The sequence below is a fragment of the Pipra filicauda genome, unplaced genomic scaffold (genome assembly GCF_003945595.2).
Source record: "Pipra filicauda isolate LSUMZ 115617 unplaced genomic scaffold, ASM394559v2 scaffold26_size5592650_pilon, whole genome shotgun sequence".
In the NCBI taxonomy this organism is placed as follows: Eukaryota; Metazoa; Chordata; class Aves; order Passeriformes; family Pipridae; genus Pipra; species Pipra filicauda.
In genome coordinates, this window is record NW_024104387.1 from 3,320,344 (window position 1) to 3,339,754 (window position 19,411).

Sequence of the window (19,411 nt, forward strand, 5' to 3'; positions counted from 1 at the left end):
ATGATTAGGTCTAGATAATAATTATACCTTTTCTTCCCCAATTATTTTTGCTTGTCCACTTGCCTGAAGTTAAGTGAGAATAGAATTAACTAGTTCTTGGTGCACGTGAAATTTGGCACTAGATCTGTGAAAGAGGTTTGAACATTCTATAAAGAAGCCATTTTCTCTCTCTGTGCTTGCAAAAACCACTTTTTATCTGTGTCCTTCTTTTAATAGTAACAAATCTTTCAACCCTCGATCACTCAAGCTATCCTTGCTTCCCCCTCTGCTATCAGCACACCCACTTGCATGAATAAGTGTTGTGAAGTTTCACGAGTGAGCACGTTTTGTTTGTGTATCGTTGAACTGGGCCAGAGGATGATGTTGAATGCATACTGATTTAGTAAGGACTGCAAACAAAAATAATGCTCTGTCACCTTTTATGACCTTTCTTGCAGCTGACTATATAGTGATGCAGTTTGGCCGCGTGGCTGAGGATGTGTTCACCATGGACTACAACTACCCAATGTGTGCACTTCAAGCCTTTGCAATTGCCCTTTCCAGTTTTGACAGCAAGCTGGCTTGTGAGTAAAGGGGCGTGGGTGAGCATCCTCTCAAAGGAAGCAGTTTGCCATATGATTCCCAATTCCTGCTGGTGTCACTTGTGGTCCATAATAAAAAGGTCAGGGAAAATGCAGTTGTGGAGGACTACTCTATTGCTGAAGAGAAAGTAAAAGGAATCTTCTAAAAATTCAGGACATTCAGGAAATTATATTTTCCTTTTTTTTTTTTTTCCCTGTCATATTTTTCTGGAAGTGACATCAAGGTTTTGTAAATAGAAGTTCTATCTCATGTCCCTGGTTATGTTATGGATATGTGCCATGATGTACTGTACCGTGGCTCTAGTAGCACCATTACAGTGGTGTCTTTTTTAAATCCAGAAAGGGCGTGACCGCTCGAAAAGTTCCTTTTTACATGTAAGAATTATTCTGAGGCTGCAATCCATACCTCAAGGTTGCATTCCTACATCGACTAATCAGAGCTTCACATCATCCAGTGTTAAAGAAAGATCAGAAAAAAAGATGCACTTTTTTTTTTGATTGTGCAAGGATCTCTTGTAGTATAAAGCCAAGTCTGAAGGTTGAAAACCTATACTGGACTGAACTTGATGCATTGCTATTGTACATGTAGTAGGGCATGATGAATTTTAATTGCAGTAGGAGGAAATGGAGAAGTAGAAAGCACAAAACAATGTTGCACAAGTCACTTGAATTCTAAGCTGTTGTTATGTTTTAACATCTACATGCTTTTTAATTTGTTTCAAATGAAAATGTATTTGAAGTACAGAAAAGGGAAAGGGAAACATCTAGATGCCAAGAAAGCATAACTTATGTTGAATTTGGCATTTCGTGTGCTGGGAATTTATATCCTTGTATTTCTCTGGTAATTCAAACACATATTTTGTATGAAGTGATATAAACAGTTGGATAAAGGCTCTCTGCAGCAAATCTTATTATTTTGAACAGGCTGTGTAAAGCTGAGGAAGGTAAATGGAAATATTTTATTAAATTTGTCTGGCCTTTTGAGCTTTTACAATTTGTTGATTGCATTTTTGAACTTTCAGCGACAACCACTTTTCATATTTATTTCCCATTGTAAGAATGCTTGAAATCGATTGAAACTGTGTATGTTGTTCTCTGATGTAAATGTGCCAGCTACTGAGCTAAATCCTTCTAGGCAAATCTAGTGTATACTGCATACAAATGAGACACTGGCAGGACACAGAATACCTTAAAATAGTGTGGAATTTTTGATTCCTTTTTTCTGATTTATCTGGAATATATAAAAAAATACCGTTTCAAAACACAAGCAAAGAAAAAAACATTCTATTATCTTCTCTCCTGAACATCTCAAAGGCCCAGAGCTGCAACTGAAAGCACACTGTAAAACACCTTTAAAAATAACAGTCTTTCTGCCATTGTTCTGTACAATGTTATCCATAATAGTACACAAAGTAATAGAATTTATATGTAGTTCATCAGAAGGGTATTGAAATGTGAGTCAAGTGAAGAAGTTGTAGCATTTTATACTGCATGGATTCAGGTCCTCCTTTTTACTCTTTATAGACTCTTGCATTGCACAACCAAAGATTATGTAATGCAAAAATGAGATCAAATCACTGTCTCATAGTTGCCAGTCCTTTTTGACTATAAGGGACAGTCCACAAGGCTCTCCTTAAGATTGTGCCATTTAGACTGTATAATTTCAATTAATAAAAAAAATATACTCTCTTCTTCACCTTTGCCTTCAGGTCTCCTTCCCAGTATATAGATAAGGAAATTTCATGGAAGAGATGAAAATAAGTGATTGCCAGCATTTTTTATAACCGTTTAAACAATCTATGGAGAAGAGTCTGAGTCTACTGGCTTTGAACAGTGTTTTGTCAATGGACTCAGCCTGTCAAATATTATCTTCAGTTAACAGGAAGGAAGTTCTGCCTTTTTTTTCAAATCTTTTTGCAAGAAGCCTTTCCATGCAGTGGTGTAAAATGAAAAGACAGCTTTTATTAGAGAAAAATGAGCAGTCAGTTCCCTCAATGAATGACCAAAGTGTTGAATCATGAGCTGCAGCCTGATCCTTAGGCTTTGCACTTGGATATTTTTCTCTGTAGCTGGTGGTTTCCCACCATTTCACATCCCTATCTGTCATCTCACTTTAAATTTAACAGAGAAGACCCTTAGGCCTTTGCTTACCTCATATCAGTCTTTAAAAACTAGCTCAAATGACAACCAGAATTTTTTGTTTAGACTACTGCAGAACCAGTCAAGAATTCCCACTGCTGGCATTTAGGTGTGATATGGATTTCAAGAACTCTGCAGCACGGGAACGGTTGAATCTGCATGGCTTTAATTCTGTGCCTTGCCAGTCATACGCTTTCTTTAAAGCCTGAGAAAGTGGCACCTGACATAGTTTTCTGCTTCCCTCTGTGCACAGCACTGTGTCAAAGGAACTAAGTGTCTTATGGTGCAAATACACAATCTGCTGGCTTTTGTAGTGGAGTTGGTTTAGGAAGGGTTATTTTTAACGCAGATTGTAACAATGGTCTGACTCACATCATGACCCCACTGGGAATTGGCATGAAAGGAAGCTCATGTGCAGTGAACTCCTGCACAAGGGTGAGAACGAGGGGCTGGGGAAAGGCGGCGAGTTCAGCTTCTTGGGATAGTTTTGCTGCCAGCACATTGTGTAACTTCACTCTCACTGCATGTTCTTCCCAGCCAGGTATTTTTTTTAACCTGTAACCATGCCAGGAGGAAAGTGGTGACTCAAATTCCCATCATCTTAGAAGAATTGTATGAGGCCATCAGCCAACGAGCTGCTGAGGAAAAACCTCCCCACCATAAATTGAGGTCACTAGGGGGGGATATTAACCTGGGACTGAAGAATGAGGAGCTCTCATTAAATCTGGTCTAGTTAGAATAGGATTTGTTCCTAGTGGCCTTTGCCAAAACCCTGATTCCTCACTGTTGTTGAGCAAGGTACTGGGTTCTTTTGATTCACCTGACCTTTACCATCTGCTCTGGAAGCAGGTACTTTTAATTTAAAAACTATATTATTTCTGATGGGCATTTTCTGGTGAACATCTTTACTGCATGTCAACGTGAGGTGATATCACAAGTTTTCCAGCACATCTCTAAATTTTGTTCTCCTAACATGGTAAAGTCTTAGCAGAGTCATACCTGAAATTACACTGTCCTCACAAAGTTAGATTTTCCTCCACACCAGTAATAAAATCTTGATACCAGTAAGTATTTTCAGAGATATATGCATACTAAAGTAACCAAGGTGTAGTTAATGGCACACTCATATCAATAACTTCTGCTGGCCCTGCATGTCAATGTGCAACAGGGCATAACCTTGTTTACTCAGTGTGACAAAGAATATAATGGCCCTGAGCTGTGTATTTACTTCACATAGTCCTAGTGAGTGTCTGGATACAGTAGATTTAATATTATTTAAAATCCCAATATTGATGATTTTTTGCATCTGCTGTTGATTTTGGCAGAGCTGTAAACAAATTCCTTGCCTGAATTGCTTATAGGCAAATACTGCATGCTTTAATGAGAGTTCTTAATCTAACTTGTCACTCTGTTTACATCAAACAGTTTCTTCCTGGCCCTTTATCTAATTTTCTTCATCTGTGATGTTCTGTTCCTTCTCATTCTCTTCACAATTCTTTTATCTGTTTTTAAGGATGTGCAACTCAAAAGTGTTTGACAATATTGCTCAGTGATCTCTCCACAGATGAATAATGCCTTTGGTGCACATTCAGTGATGCTCCTACAATAGAAGCCTTATCAGAGGGATGAATTTGGCCCTTTGGCTTTTCAGTAGAGTAAATTAACACATTAAAAGGTAGCAGATAAAAAAGCTTGCCTAAAATATAATCAGAATTTTTCTCAGTAAACATTCAGTAACTGGAGTTTCCAAACCATTGGTTACAAATCAGTGAGCAGAGCTGTCCACAAACCCGGAGGCAGGCTGTTAGATTCCCTTTGTAGTGCTGCCTTATTTTTTCCTTTTTTCAAAAGGTTGAAAGTGATTTTGTGAGCTGAAGTGTGTTAGTTGCCTATAATAGAGTTTGTTTTTTAGAAGCTAGACATCACTCCGTTCCTTTTGTAGGATAATATATGGCACATAAAATAGTAATGTCATAGGCTATTGTTACAAATTCTGATGCTAAGAAATCTGTGAGAATAGTTTTGTAATAATTACTGGGCAAATCTCTGGCTATTCAAGTTCCCTACAATAGTGCTGGAGTTCCCAGCTGGCTGCCCTCATGAGGTACTACAACTGAAGGAGCTGTAGTGAAAAGGGCTCTGTAATAAAATCTGGTGGCTGCACAATCGAAAAACATTATTGTGGAGTCAAATGACACCACGGAGTTTTATCAGTCATGGTGAACCAATGCCATCAATTCAAACTTTGAGGTTTTGCTCCCTTATGATGAACAAAGGAGGGATTTTAAACAAGCAGAGACACCACTGAGTCCCTAAAAGTATTGAGTGTTAGACCTGCTTTTCTGCTATAAAAATCTTACCCCTACCCGAGAGCTACCCATTAAAAAGAAGGAAATCAATCCAGTCCTTAGTATGGAAAATCACTCCCAGTTCTTGTATCTTACATTTTTGCAAATTTTATTATTAAATTTTTAATTTATTAGTGATTTCACATAGGATGCAAAAAGGACTGGGAAGAAAGTGTTCTTGCCCTGAAGGAATGATGAGTCTAGACCCCTACTGGAATATTTTGTCTTTGTTTATTTTAATAGGACAGAACAGGGGGTTACCTGGTGTTCCTGGCAGGGAAAGTTTCTCCTAATGTGTGGCAGGTATCAGAGGAAAGATTTTGGGTTTGATCCTGTGGCATCTTAACTATCTGCCCCATTGCTTTCCTAAAACATCATTTTCCAGACTTTCCTGCTTTTAGAGAAGCATGTACTCACGAGTAAATAACTTAGCTTGGCAATTAAGGACAGCACAGCAGTCACCTTTATTAGAATTATGGCCTGATAACTCAGATTTCTCAGAAGGCCTCATTTCGATTACTAGAATAAAATAGTTTTATACACATAAGTCTTGCAATAGAATTAATTTAACTGTAGGTGCAAGCTTCTCTTGTACGTGCTACTTAATGAAAACAGGTTTCGGTTGCTCCTCGTGTACGAAAAGTACCTTCCAGGGTTCTGCTCTGCAAGTGTTTGAAATTAATTATGTAGACACTTTTCAGTTCTTTTTGTTGCTCACCAAGGAGCTAAGAAAAGAATTTGCACAACTCTCTCAATGCTTTGGTATTTTGCTATGAACTATAGCTCAGTAGCTGATACTCACAAATGCCTGTATATTGGATGAAAATGCATTAAAACTTATTTTGTATGTTGTATTTTATTTAACTGCCTAGAAATTATAGATTCCCCTTTTTCAGTAAGGGTATGTTTATCTGTACCTTCACTGATGAGAAGACTTGAATTAACTGGCTTTCTTGAAACTGTTTAATGGAACCAGTACTCTGGTTTGCTAGATGGCTTTAGGAAGAGGATACCATTCAGGAAAATTATGCTTACATTTTTGAGGAAAAAAACCCACTTTCCTATTCACGTTATAATTGGATTACACAATAACACTGGAAGCTTTTCGTGGTTTTATTTAAGTCTGCAATGACCGTTTGAAAATTACTCTGGCAAAAGCTTGTTAAGCACATGAACTGGAACGAAGTCCTACTTGAGAGTAGCAGGTAGTACCTAGCAAGTACCAGTGAATACTCATGCATCTCTTTTGGTGCTTGGGTGCAAAAAAAACCCTGAAGAGCCCAAATCTGTGTTAAAATCAGCCTAGTCTTTCAGATTGTCCAACAGCTGATAGAACACAGGCCTGGGGATCAGGTCACCTGGCTGGTAATCCCAACTGACTGTCTGACTTTGTGCAAATCTTGGAATGTCTTTGTGCCTCCATTCCAACAAGTTGAATGGAAATACTAGTTTTTAGCCTGCCTATGTCTTTCTCTTATCTTCTGAGAAGTTTCTCAGGAATATTTTGAGGCTGGTGGATGACAAGTGGTGTTGCCATGCTCAGAACCCTATTAATGCTCACTGAAGGAACCTCAGTAAAAATATGAAGTTTTCTGCCACCTGTGTAGAAACTGAATAGCTAAACAATCTCTTAGGATAAAATCATGATGCTGTTGAATTCTATGGAAATCTTGTCAATGATTTCAGTGAGGCTTCAGTTTTTCTACCTTGTGTCATTTTTAGTTACTGAAAGTGCAGAAAAAACAGTAGGACAAACCATCTGATACACATTTCCTTCTCACAGCGATGTGTTCTTTGTTGTGTTTTACTTTGCAGCATCAGTTGTTTTAAAACTATTATTCCTGAACACATTGCAGAGGTTCAGTTAATGCAACCACCTATTTATGCTTTTATGGAGCAAACCAAGACACTTGGTGATTGTGCTGCAAATTGCATTTTTGTGCTGTTGTTCATTTGTTTTTTTCACTTGGATGTGACTCAGTTGTTCAAAACTGTTTTTACTGCAGACTTTGACTCTGTCACGTACATCTGATTTTAAAACAATGAGTCTTATCATTTATGACTACTTTTATACTGAAATGGGATGTTTACAATGCAATGTTTCTCACATTTCACCCTGTATCTGTGGCTTCCTACTGAGGCTATCCCAGTTGGCACAATGCCATTAGAAGTGTCAGTAATTTATAAAGTGGACTCTCTCAAAGTACCAGAATGCAATTTATAAACATTTTTATAAATTTTAACATTAAAATCTAGCTGATTTTAATGCTTACAGATTGCGTGACATTTCAACGAGATTATTTGTTCAAAATTTTCTTTCCTTAAGCTTGTTTTGAAGTTTGAGCTCTCATTTATGATGTAAGCTTCTGATCCTGCAGCTTCATCTGTGCAAGCCAAACAGAGCTTGGCCTGTGCAGATTGCCAGGCTTTGACTGCAGGAATCTGTCAGTGTAATGAGGAACACAGTAAGTGATGAGATTTCTGAAGTCCTAACAAGAGTGCCCTTCCTAATTCTCTCAGGCACTCTGGAACGTCACGTAAGAAATCACGTACCTTTCCTATGTTGACTCACCAAATAATAGCAGGAATATTTTCATTCCATTTGAATTTTAAAATTTTTTTTAAAGGCTATGCCTACTGTCTAGGTAAGTGTAACCTTAACAACGTTTAGTCTTGATGTCTTGGAAAACTATATCATAAGATCACTTATTTTGCCGGTGCAGAAAATCTCATCATTACACAAAACCAGAGTATGTTGTGTGGCAGTGGGCATTGGGCACTGCTCATAGGATAATTAAGCTTGGAAAAGACCTCCAAGATCATCAAGTCCAACCTTTGACGTTCTATTAAGTTCAGTGTTCAAACAAGTTTGTGAGCTCTGGCACCTTGTAACAGGAGGTCTTCATTCCAGTCTGAGAGAGCTGAAGATAACCCAATTATTACCATCCTGTTCTCTTCCCTAGGGAGAATCTCCTGTCCTTGCTGGCTAGATGTAGAACTGTATTGATCCTGATGTGTCTTTAAACATTACAGCATTTTTTAGCTATTTTGAAAATGTTTTCAAAGATGTGGTTTAAGTTCAAATAAAATAGTCTTTGAAGTAGTTATAGGTGTACCAAGTTGATTTAGTTGAGAGGCAGTTGCCTTTTCCAGCCATTTCCTCAGTTGTATGAGCAGTGCTTGATAGTTCTGCTGGAAAAAACATAACATAGCTATTATAATATGCTTTCCTTGAGTTTTGCCTTATGATTCTGCTGTTTTGTGCACCTCTGCATTTATTTCTGAAGGGCAGTACTTCCAGTGCTGAACACAAATAGAGCAGTGTTTTCTAATAAAGTCTCTGCCTCATTTTCTGCTGTGGAGATTTACATGTGGAGATTTGGTATTTGATACTAAAAATATAAACTTTTCATCCAAGAAACAAACCAGAATTTCTAGGCAAAGTCACTGACACTTAGTGCTATGTGCCTGCATTGACAGAGGGCTTATTTTTGCCAACCAGGAATCCTATTACTGGCAGAGTAGTGTGTGCATGAAACATCTATGATACCCTGTTGCATACCACATCTGGGACACAGTGTGAGGGCCTATCTTTGATAACAGCCCTCTCTCACCAAAATAGCACAATGTTCCTTTCTGGGGGGCTTTCTGTTGATACTTTTATGCTTGTTGAACTATCTTCCATCTTGGAGCCAATCTGTGATAAATATCAGCCTTAACAAACGTCCCCAAACTAAAAACAGCACTTTGGAAAGGTGCTAGTAAAGCCTCACATAAGTCTGGGAGCAGCAGGTGAGTATTATTATACAGAGTTCTCATTAGGCAATTGAAGTTGCACTGTAATCAAGTTTCATGCAAATTAATTTATGAAGATGGCCCAGAACAAACACAAGGGTCCTGTGCAAGTGTCAGGAACTGAGAAGTTGCTCTGCAAAAAACTTAAACCAAGTCCACTGAGTTTTCCGAGGTAAAGAAAAAAAACCCAACAATGGGGCTCTATTTCATTTTTAACTGTATTTATTTGTAGATTCAGTGCTTTATAATGTAGGCTAAAAAGATAGATTTTCTGTGTTCTGTTAATTCTAACTTCTGGGTTAAGTAGGACTGCATCAGTGATGTGTACTCCTGATTTGTAGCAATGTCATCTCAAAAAGCTGATTGTGGAATATGGCTCTTTAACTGTGATAAACTCTCAACAGTTACTGAATTCAGTGACACCATGACAAGGTTTTTTGTTGGATTTCTTTTCTTTAAAAAGGAATCACCCCCAACCCCTGTTTTTGAAAGCGCTGGTTATTCTGTCTTTTGGACTACATAGCACAAGTCCATGAGGATGAATTCCTATTTGGTAGCACTTCAAATACTTTTTTGAAGGTGGTAGATGCTTTTCAGCTTCTTAGTAATCTATGTTACTGCAATTGCCTTGTTTTGTTCTCAGTTCCCTGATTTCCCCACCCCGCCCCCCCAGTCTATAACTTTCTCTCCCTTCAAAGATGTACAGGTTTTTCCATATGGGGACACTCCAGAACACTAAGTCAGTAAAACTTCTATAAAGTCAATGTCTGTGAACTAAAGTGTGTTAAATCCCTGTGTATATGTTCCCATTTTGAAATAAGGTGGCCTTCGGTTCAGGTTGTGTAATCCTCCACCCGGGTATTCATCACATTGTGTAGTTCAAGGTCGTTGGTGAATTTTAAAGTGCTGAACAGGTTTTTGACCAAGATATTGGAGAACATACGTAAAGGGATTCACCCTTCTGTACTCTCAGGGTGGCTCTTAGGACTTAGAGTGCAGCATTCCTAACAGTTGGCTCCTTGAATTGCACCTGCCAAGCTCAGCACCTGCACCCTTGAGGCCACGTTTCTGAAGTCCTCTTTTCCTACTGCAGTAGTTTTCAGCACTCCCTGATTTATTGCCACCTGTATGGTGAATTTAAGCTTCCTGACAAGAGTGTGCTTTCTTCTTGGGTTTTTGTGGATGTTGGGGTCTGGGGACTGTATGCTGAAAGCAGCTGCTTTACCAGTGCGGCAGAGCTTGATGCTAGGAGCGTGATGTAAATGATGCCAGTATAGCTAGGTTTATTTTTACAGTGCCCATCAGAGGTATGCTTGTTTGTCAGAAAATAATCTTCCTTTCTCTTTTTCTTCTTCATTTATATCTGCCTGGATCTGGAGGATGACAGCCCCTCTTAGCATTCATGCAAGCAGCCACCATATCAGAGAAACACACACAACGGGTTTATTACGGACGGGTTTATCACTAAGCAGTGCAACTCTTACATGCTTACTGTCCACCCTGCCCTGTAACAGTGCATGTTTTTCCCTGTGTGCTGTTTCCTACCTTGTGTGTCTGTCACCAGTCAGAGGACACGGCTGCAAGGACGTGCATGGAAGCTTAGCAAAGAAAATGCTGAACCGAAGCCATTAAAATACAGTTCTCCCAATACTGAAGAAAGAGCTCCTCCTGAAGGCAAAAATTGGGACCTGTGGTTCTTTAAGTTATTTGAAATTTCCGTGTGTTTGCATTGCATATAAGAAGATAACACCTTTTTATTACACTTGCACTATTTTGAGTTCTAAGCCCAAAAAAAGGCATCACAGAATCCATGGAATGCAGTTACAGAGAAGCAAACCAAAGTGCAAACAAGCTCCATTTACAGATGTGGAGGAACTCCAGCATGCAGACGAGGCAATAGGATGTGCTGGGGAATGACAGTAGGGTGATTTTTTGCTGGAGAATTGGCCACACTGCTTGGCATCGCTTAGAGTGAGTCACGGATTTCAGTGGTGGTTGATACACTATGATGGGCACTGCCTGTGTTGTGTTATGTTGGTAAGAACTCTGCCCATACCACGTGTTTCTCTCCTGAACAGCCCGATTTATGTGCATATCTCTTCAAGATGACACTTTCACCCATTTATTTCTATTTCAGGCCTAATCCCAAGCCTGCTAATGTAACTGAACATTTCTTTCTAACTTCTCTTGTGTCTCCATAATGCCACATTTCTGTGTCTGTCCCACAGTCCTGATGTCTTCTTGTCTGTTTTTGTTTAAAAGTGGGCTTAGATGGATTGCAAAAATTGGGCATTACTGGCATGAATACTTCACAAAGTTGGATTTGGAAAGGAGGCCAAAGTTGGCTCTTACACACATCCCATGAAGACTTGTTGACACTCAAAGGGAGATCTAGAATGTCTATTGGTGAAAAAGTTGACCTTTTCCATTAGGACGTGCTGTCAAATTCTGTGATGTCCTTACTGCAACTAAACAGAGCATTTAGAAAAACAAAACACTGCCCATGATTTAGGGGATAAAATAGTGGATAACTGAACCTGCACAAGAATTAGCAAATCACAGAGGGAGTTTCTCTAAGAAACAAGGTCTGTAAGAAACAAACCTTTTACGGTGGCTTACTGAAAAACATGTATGAAAAAGATAAATATTGGGAGTTTATTAATTTTATTAGTAGTATCTTAAAAGTATAAAAATCTTTTCTTGTGATTGAAACTAACAGTTTATTTCAAACTTGGGGACAGGAAAATCAGGTCATCTGGCAGTTATAAACCATAAAGGGGGCATACATACATGTCCAGTACAGATGGATTCCCAGTATTAGGGGTGGGCTTAATTTATGACTTTCCCAATGTGTTCCAGAGGTAGATGTGCAAATATTTGTGCTGTGCACACACACACATATAAATATGGATATAGTCTTAAAAAAATTTCTTTGGTGGTATTACTCAGTTTTCTTTCCCTCTGTTCACAGTGACATATAAACCATTATATTAATTTGCCTTGGTGTTAATTATTTCAAAATCTCTCTAAAAGAGTCAAATATTTGAAACTTCTATAACAATTTTGAACAAGTGATTTTTTTTTTTCTGTTGAAAAGATTAAAAAAAATTCTCTCTCATGCTTTCCATGTAAGTGTCTGTACCTTTTACACAGAGCCATCTGCTCTTCCTTTGAGGTGGCTTTTCAGTGGGATTGATCCGTGCAGTGAGTCAATTTCTACCCTGTGATTACACGACTGGGGCTTTTGTTTCTCCTTTTTGAACAATTTCTTATATTCAACGGCAAGAAACAAGGGGAAAAGTATCTGTGGAAGATGTTTTGTAATTCGTTGCACCTTTAGGAAATATCTCAGAAACTCAATAGTTTTGAGGTGGTTCATTTCTGAGAGTTCCTAGTAGACACGGAGCTGGTTTTGTACTTTCCAACATCATCTTCATCCAACTAATGACAGTCTGAAAGATCCAGTGTTTGGGAGCAGCTGAAGAAATACCCATTTTAGAATGTGTTGTGACTATATCTGCCTGTAAAGAAAAATAACCTTTGTTTCTGACATATTTACTTAAACTTCAAGAAGTACAAAATGTGCTACATGAATGTTTCTATCCCCAGAAAATGAAAAAGCAGTTTAATTAGGGGGGTTTTATTTTTTTTTTTTTATTCCTGCAGTAAACATTTTCTTATTCATCTCTTTGCCTTTCTTAAATAAACCAATGATATACAGTAGAATTTGGATATGTTTAAGTCTAGATTTCCTTTATATTCTATGGGTTTAAAGAGTGGAATATATCAAAATTGACAAAAAATGACTTAATTGTGAGAACTAATATTTAACCAGACATGTTTTGTCATAGTGGCTGTAACACGTTATGCTTGTTTGCACACAAGACTGTCTTGGCCTGTTTCGACTATTCAGGCATCTCCTTTTTGTTCAGACCTATAGAGACTTTTAGATAAACCTGCAAGAATGTGCTTTTACAAATTAAATTTTTTAAAGAAACTCTTTGTTATTCCGGAGTAAATGTATTTATTTACCAGTATGTGCAACGACTGATTTTTGTACTTTCACATAATTTACCCTGTGCATGTCATAGAGGTCCCAGAAATATTAAACTTGTTTGAAACAACTAAGTCTTTCCCTACCCAAGGTCAGAAACACCTTGATAAATTATCTACACCGAGTATGGAGGTTATTTAACATAAGGAGTTTCCAGTACCATTTAAACTGTATTTTTACCTTGAATGCCAACAGGAATGCCTTAGGATGTTATACTATCAGTCCAGATTTTACCAGATCTGTAGTCATTTTTGGTCTGTAAGTTTTTCTTAAACTGTGAGCTCAAAGTCTTGAAGTGAGTACACGCTATAGAAATACTCCTCTCTCCCATTTCCATGAAGAGGACAGTGAGATTCCTCATGAACACCGGCCGAGCAGAGGCCACTCGTTTGCTGCCTTGGGTGTCTCTTTCCTGCTGCCTCAGTGTCTTTGTTGTGAGAGAAACCAACTCTTTCCAGGTCTGGCTGTTGGTAAGAACTGAACTTTTGGCCTGCTCATTTCTGTCACTTTGTGATTTTGGAATAATTCTGGAAAATGGACAGAAAAACCTAGGGTGCAGTTCAGTTAGGACAAGAGCAAAGAACTCATGCTTAGATAGGAATGATCAGCTGCCCAGTATCAAAAATCCCCAAGCTTCAAACCTGTCCAAAGCTGCTGGCAAGCAGAAGAAAAGCATCTGTCCTCCATGTCTCTGATAAAACAGATTCAAAACTGCCATCAGGTTAGACATGAGAAAATTTTCTGAATACAAGGCTTGGGAACCTTGGCACAGACTTTTTGTCTGGGAAACTTTAAGTGACAGGAGACTCACAATTTCCTCTGTCAGGAACAATACAGCTTTGGGTAATCTTGCACTTTGGCAGGTGTTTGATCACAACAGGTAGTTACCAGCAGAGGAGGAGTGGTCTCTGTGCACTGTCTAAGATCACTGAGAAAAATGAGAGGTTTCTATTTGCTGTCTAGGAATCTGCCCACCCTGAAAACTGGTGAAGCTCCAAAGCTGAGAAAAATCACTTGACTAGATCAACCTTTCCAGCTGTATTTGTGCATGGGATGCTCAGTCTGTCTGATCTGCTGTTGCATTCATCTGCTTTGAAATACGTGTTTGGTAGAAAATCATTAAAAAACAGGTAATTTTCTAACTTTTACTTGGGTTCTCTTGTCCAGTGTTTGTGATACATGAGGTTAGAAACAGTATTTTTATTAGGATGTGCAAGTAAATATCATTTAAATAGAAGATTATTGCAGTAAATTGTTCTGAGGCCTCAAAGTTAAGCATAGTTTACTTAGTCAGATGGAAAATTAAAAAATCCAAAAATCCAACATATGGACACTAATTGCTAATGCAAAGAGTTAGGTGATAAACTTCTTACATGTTTATCTGTTTTTCACATACTATTAACTAATGCTCTTTAGAGTATTTTTGGGACCAGCAGTGATCTTACTTTGTACTTTTTTTCTGATCCCATGGAATGCCTGAAACGATCTGTAACCATTATCAAATATCGAAGAAGAACTAAGTCCTTTTAGGGTTTTAACATCTAGTTTTATTAGAATGTTTAGTTTTGGCAACACATATGCTGTTTCTTTTAGCTTTAACAAAAGTATAGCCATTTAATTTGCTAGGTGGGAAACATCACAAGTAGAGGAGCTTTTAATAAGCCTGACTGGTTCCACTGGGTGTCCATCTGAGTGTCTATAACTTTTTTCTGAATTCCCAGGTTTGCTGATGTTCTGACCCATGATTTTGATTTACTTATTTAATAGAAGTTCTTTGAGAATCCTGATTTTGTTCAGATAAGCTCTACTTCAAATTATGAATGTTTTCTGTTAGAACAATTAATAATTATGAAAGCTGGGCACACACATGTGATGGTCCTTTTTTAAAATGCTCACCTAAGTAGACATTTCCGTTTCAGAGGGGGGAAAGCTGAAGCAAAGGGAGAAAAGGAAATGTTATCTAAACAGGAAGAACTCCAGTTTGCAGCCTGCTGTTAAGCTGCTGCACAAGGCATGGCTGGCTGCATTCAGAGAGCACTTACTGGTAGCAGGGGAGGGGCTGCCAAGGCCATCAAGACCTCAGAGCTGAGCTCTTGAGACTCTCTGACACCACACAGCCTACCTGTATTAGTATCATTCTTTCCTGTTGGTGCTGCAAAGAAATACAAAAGCATTAGCTCTGTCACAGGTGTTAAAAGTGAGTCCTAGCAACTGGCCTCTGTGTTAGTAAAGGAAAACTCATTTCATTTTGTTTTGCTTTTTTTCACTAATGCTGTGAGAGAATTAGTTCTTGACTCACACTCCAGAGCAGTTTGTGTTTGGTGTGTCTGTGGGGACCACGTTACCCGTGCTGAGGGGCTGGAAAAGAAATTCTGGACTTCTGCTTGTCCACCAAAAATTTCAGTAAGGACTGTGGGAGGGTGGAAGACAGCAAGGTCAAAACCCAGACAGGAGTTAGGAATTAAAATTTTATAAGTAATTGGGAAGCTTAGTATGTAACACACAAATGAATTGCTCATACAAGGAGAACATAACTCCCAATGCCAATTGGAACAGCTCCAAAGGACATACTGATCAATTCCAGCCCCAGGGGACAACTGAAGTTGTCAGTCCTCACTCCACACCACAGCATGAGGATCTACAAATGCTTCCCACTGCTGTAGTGAGGGTCCTCACTAATTACAGCCAGCTGCCTTCATTAAGCAATAACAATTGTGTGGGTCTTCTCTTGAGGAATACACCTGGTGCAGGTAGTTTGGTGTGTGAGGCCTGACCGGGTGCTCACCCTTTTCCTAACAAAGGGCAAGCCAGACCTGCAGCACTGGTCACCTGGGTGGTGGCTCATCACCCAAAAACACTGTAGAACCCAATGAACAATGAGAAGACCCCAGACCAAATATCACCACGGGACCAAGAGGCACGTGTAAGGGGCGCGAAGGGCATGTGAGGAGCACAGGTGCACAGACTGTAAGCGTACAAAAGCCAGGGAATTCCAGAGGCACCCAGCTTGAGCAGTTCTTATGTCCCTGCACCACAATTAAATGACTTAAAGGAACCAGACAGTCTGCTATGGGGAAACCAGGGTAGAGCTGGTGAGGGAAACTTGTCTGTGTGAGTGTGGGGTGTGTAGGGAGTAAAACAGGGCACCTGCTGGTTCACTGGAACCACCCACTGCAAAGGGGCTTCGGTTTCAGCAGTTAAAGTCTTGGGTGGCAGGAGTGTGACTGCCAGAGTGGCTCCAGAACAGTCAGATGGGAAAGTTTCCTTAACAGTTTGGCAATCCAGATGGCACCCTACAACACCACCTTCGGAGTCTCCCTTCTCCAAACATCCAGCTGCTGGCACTGTGTGAGTTCCCCCGAGAGCTGTGGAGCAGGGAGGAGCCAAAGGGTGAGTGTTAAAATTCCCTGTGCAGATTTAGTTTAAATTATAAGGGTGGGTTTGACTCTGCCCTGTGGTGAAGCATTTTGCTCAAGATTTTGAAGATCCTGCAGGGGGTTATAATCCCTCAAAGGCACTTGAGTTTCGAGTCCCTCATCAGGTGTAGGGGGTTAGAGTCCCTCGTAAGGCATGTGTAGAAGGGGAACTCAAGTCCCTTTTTTTCATGTAAAATGGGGATTTAAGTCCCTCTCAGTGCCTGAAACAATGGGAAATAGACCCAGCACTGCAAAAGGGACACCCTTGGCTGAGGGTTTGCAAAATTGGCAGAAAATGTCTGGTACAGCAGAGTTATCCAAAGAACACGCAATAGCACTGTGCCAAGAGGATTGGGCAGCTCTAACCTGGAGTGGCAGCTTGGCAGAATGGTAGCCATCACCAGGAGCTTCTGATCAACACAAATTCACTTTCCTGCAGTGATATCTGGCAGATGGAGTCCCCAGACTACCTGGATTGTTGGTATGTCTGGAATGATTGCACCTGCCGCGTTGGGACGGCGTCGGGGAGGGCAGTCTGTGAACCAGACCTGTAACTGGGGGATACAGACTGGCTCTGACAGCTGGGTTGGTTGGGCTGGGGTGTGAAGCAGGGCTGGGTGCTGGCTCTGGATGCAGCACAGGCCCTTCCCATGGGTTGCCCCAGCTGCTGTGAGTGGCATTGCCATGCCCCCCTACCTACCCCACCCTGTCAGTGCACACCCAGCACCAGGGGCCGGATGTGTGCAGTTCTGTGGAGGTGGCCCTGGCAGACCAGAGGAATCCAGCTGTTACGTTAAAGCAAAGTGTCAGGAAGGCCCGTGGTGGGTGCAGGTGCAATGGGATGCCTGCCCACGGGAATTGGGTTTATAGCTTGGGGAGCATTGTGGTTCTGGTGATGCCCAGTGAGCACTTGCCAGTCTGTGACAATCCAGGGAGAGGGTGTCAGCCTCACACTCGGCTGCACCTGTACCCACAGCAGGTCTCTAACGTGATCAGCGCATCTCCTACCATTTCCTTGAGAATACTGGGGCACGATTTAAGGACTTGGCTGAACACAGAGGTGAGGCTGACAGGTATCTTCCACTGGACCAGACTGTTCAAAGCCCCAGCCAACCTGACCTTGAGTATTTACAGGGATGGGGCATCCACACCTTCTCTGGGCCACCTGCTACAGTGCCTCCCCAGCCTCATGACCAGAGGCAGTTGCCTCAACCTGCCATGAGCCCTGACTCCTCACCATCTCCTCACCAGGACTGGGCCCATACCACATGCATCGGAGTCCTTCCTGGGCTGGGGAGACCAGAAGGGGACAGAGGAATCCATAGGCAGTCACCAAAGTCCCAACTAAGAGAAGAAGAAAGCATTTTTACTGTTATTTTCTTGGTTTATTGGTTTGGGGTTTTTTAATTTATTTCCCAACTTGAAAAGAACTCCTTGTGAAGCAGCTAAAAGGGCCCTTCATGCTGAAGGCCAGCACTTCTTCCTGGCAGAACTGCCGTCTGCTGCTTCTCCAAAGGAACAGCTGCCTACATTCTTGGCTTGATCTGTTACTATTCTTCATGCAAGGCTGCAGAGGGTCTGACTTCACCTTCACTCACTCATCGGGGAACCTTCTCGTCCTCAGATTGAAGAAACCCCACCTCCAGGCCCGAGATGCCAGTCACCCTCTGAGGGACAGCTGTCACCTTAGCACAGCAGGCTGGTGGAAGCCAATTCAACTCACTTCCCTTTTCTTGAGGCTCAGAGCAGGGGAGCTGGCACCCCTTCAGGGGGCGTGGGGGCAGGGGATGGGAAGGAAGGGCTCATACTACCCGTGGCAATCAGCAAAATAATCTGTTGATGCCAGGAGATGGAATGAGTGAGCCAGAGGATGGCCAGAAGTGGAGGCTGGGCTGATCACAGGAGTGGAGGCTGGGCCGATTGTAGGGTGCTGGCCAGGCACTCCTGAGAAGCTGTGATCACCTTCCCCATGTGATCCCATGTTGGCTATGACCAATGGCTGCATTATCTACACTAACTCCTAGAATGACCTCCATAATATTACCTGGCACATTTGGAAAGAAGAAGTTCCTAGGGCTGAATGCCTTCATTACGATAATTTTACTGAATTTAAAAAAGCCAGTCTGAAATTGTTGATGTTACAGCCTAAAAAAACCTCAGAACTTAAGGTGGCACCAGCAAAGCAGTGTGTGGACACGGAAACAGAAGGTTTCCAAAAAAAGCCTCCTATTTCAGGGGACACAGGAGCACAGATGCTGTCGCCAAAGTGCCAAATAAGAGGATGACAGCATTTTATCTTTGTCTTGTCGTTTATTTTTGAGTGATGAAGGTGCGGCGGAGGTTGGGCCACCGGTGTTCCCAGAGCTGTGCGCTGGATGTCGTTGCTTGAGTGTTGGCAATGGTTCTCAGCGTGCAAGGGCTGATGCTCCTCCTCTTCCCCTTCTTTGTCCTCTTCCTCCTCCTCCTCCTCCTCCTGCACCGTCGATTGCCATGTTTCAGGCCCAGGGGAGATGACTTCTTCTTTGGTGGCTGTGGGAAGCGTCTCTTCGCTGTCCCACGTGAAGGTTGGCAGTCACTGCTCCGGCTGCTCCCTTGCATGCCGGTATCTCTGGGCTGCACAACGTCCCCTGCTGGGCACAGAACCAAGCTCTGCATGGCCTTGACCAGGGAAGCGAGGGTGACAGTGTTCTCGAGAGAGTCGTGATTTTGTTCCCTCTCCTCTGCTGCCTCCTGGCACATGCCTTCCTCTTCTGCCATCACGGGAAGTGGCCCTGTGCTCCTGTCCTGCACAAAGATGGGCACCATCCACCCTGCTGGTCCAGCTCCTCTTCCTTCCAGGTATTCATCAGGGGCCCTGCATTTACAGTGCCGGAGCAGTGAGGTGATGTGACACCACAACCAAGCCACTGTGATGTCAGTTGTGACTGGGGCTGGGTGTGGCCCCGTACATCAGGGTTTGGTTGTGATGGGCCTGTGGTCTGAAAAACGCTGAAACATTGGAGGAGACTGAGGGCTCCTCTCCTGGGGCTCACTCCCACCTGCCGTGTTGCTTGCATGAGAAAGGTTGTCCCTGGGACA

The 19,411-nt window shown here is 41.4% G+C and overlaps 1 protein-coding gene across 11 annotated transcripts in view; it reads left to right on the top strand.

Annotated features, from left to right (window-relative positions):
• Positions 1–19,411, top strand: part of TUB (TUB bipartite transcription factor) — a 171,017-nt gene that overhangs the window by 145,971 nt on the left and 5,635 nt on the right. For 5 of the 11 annotated variants that reach the window (XM_039382459.1, XM_039382461.1, XM_039382457.1 and 2 more), the window contains one exon: positions 438–563. In XM_039382459.1, coding sequence (XP_039238393.1) covers positions 438–563 — 126 coding nt within the window. Of the gene's footprint in view, positions 1–437; positions 14,066–19,411 lie in introns of those variants that run through there. The other 6 variants (XM_027737545.2, XM_027737531.2, XM_027737555.2 and 3 more) reach the window with 2 other exon arrangements.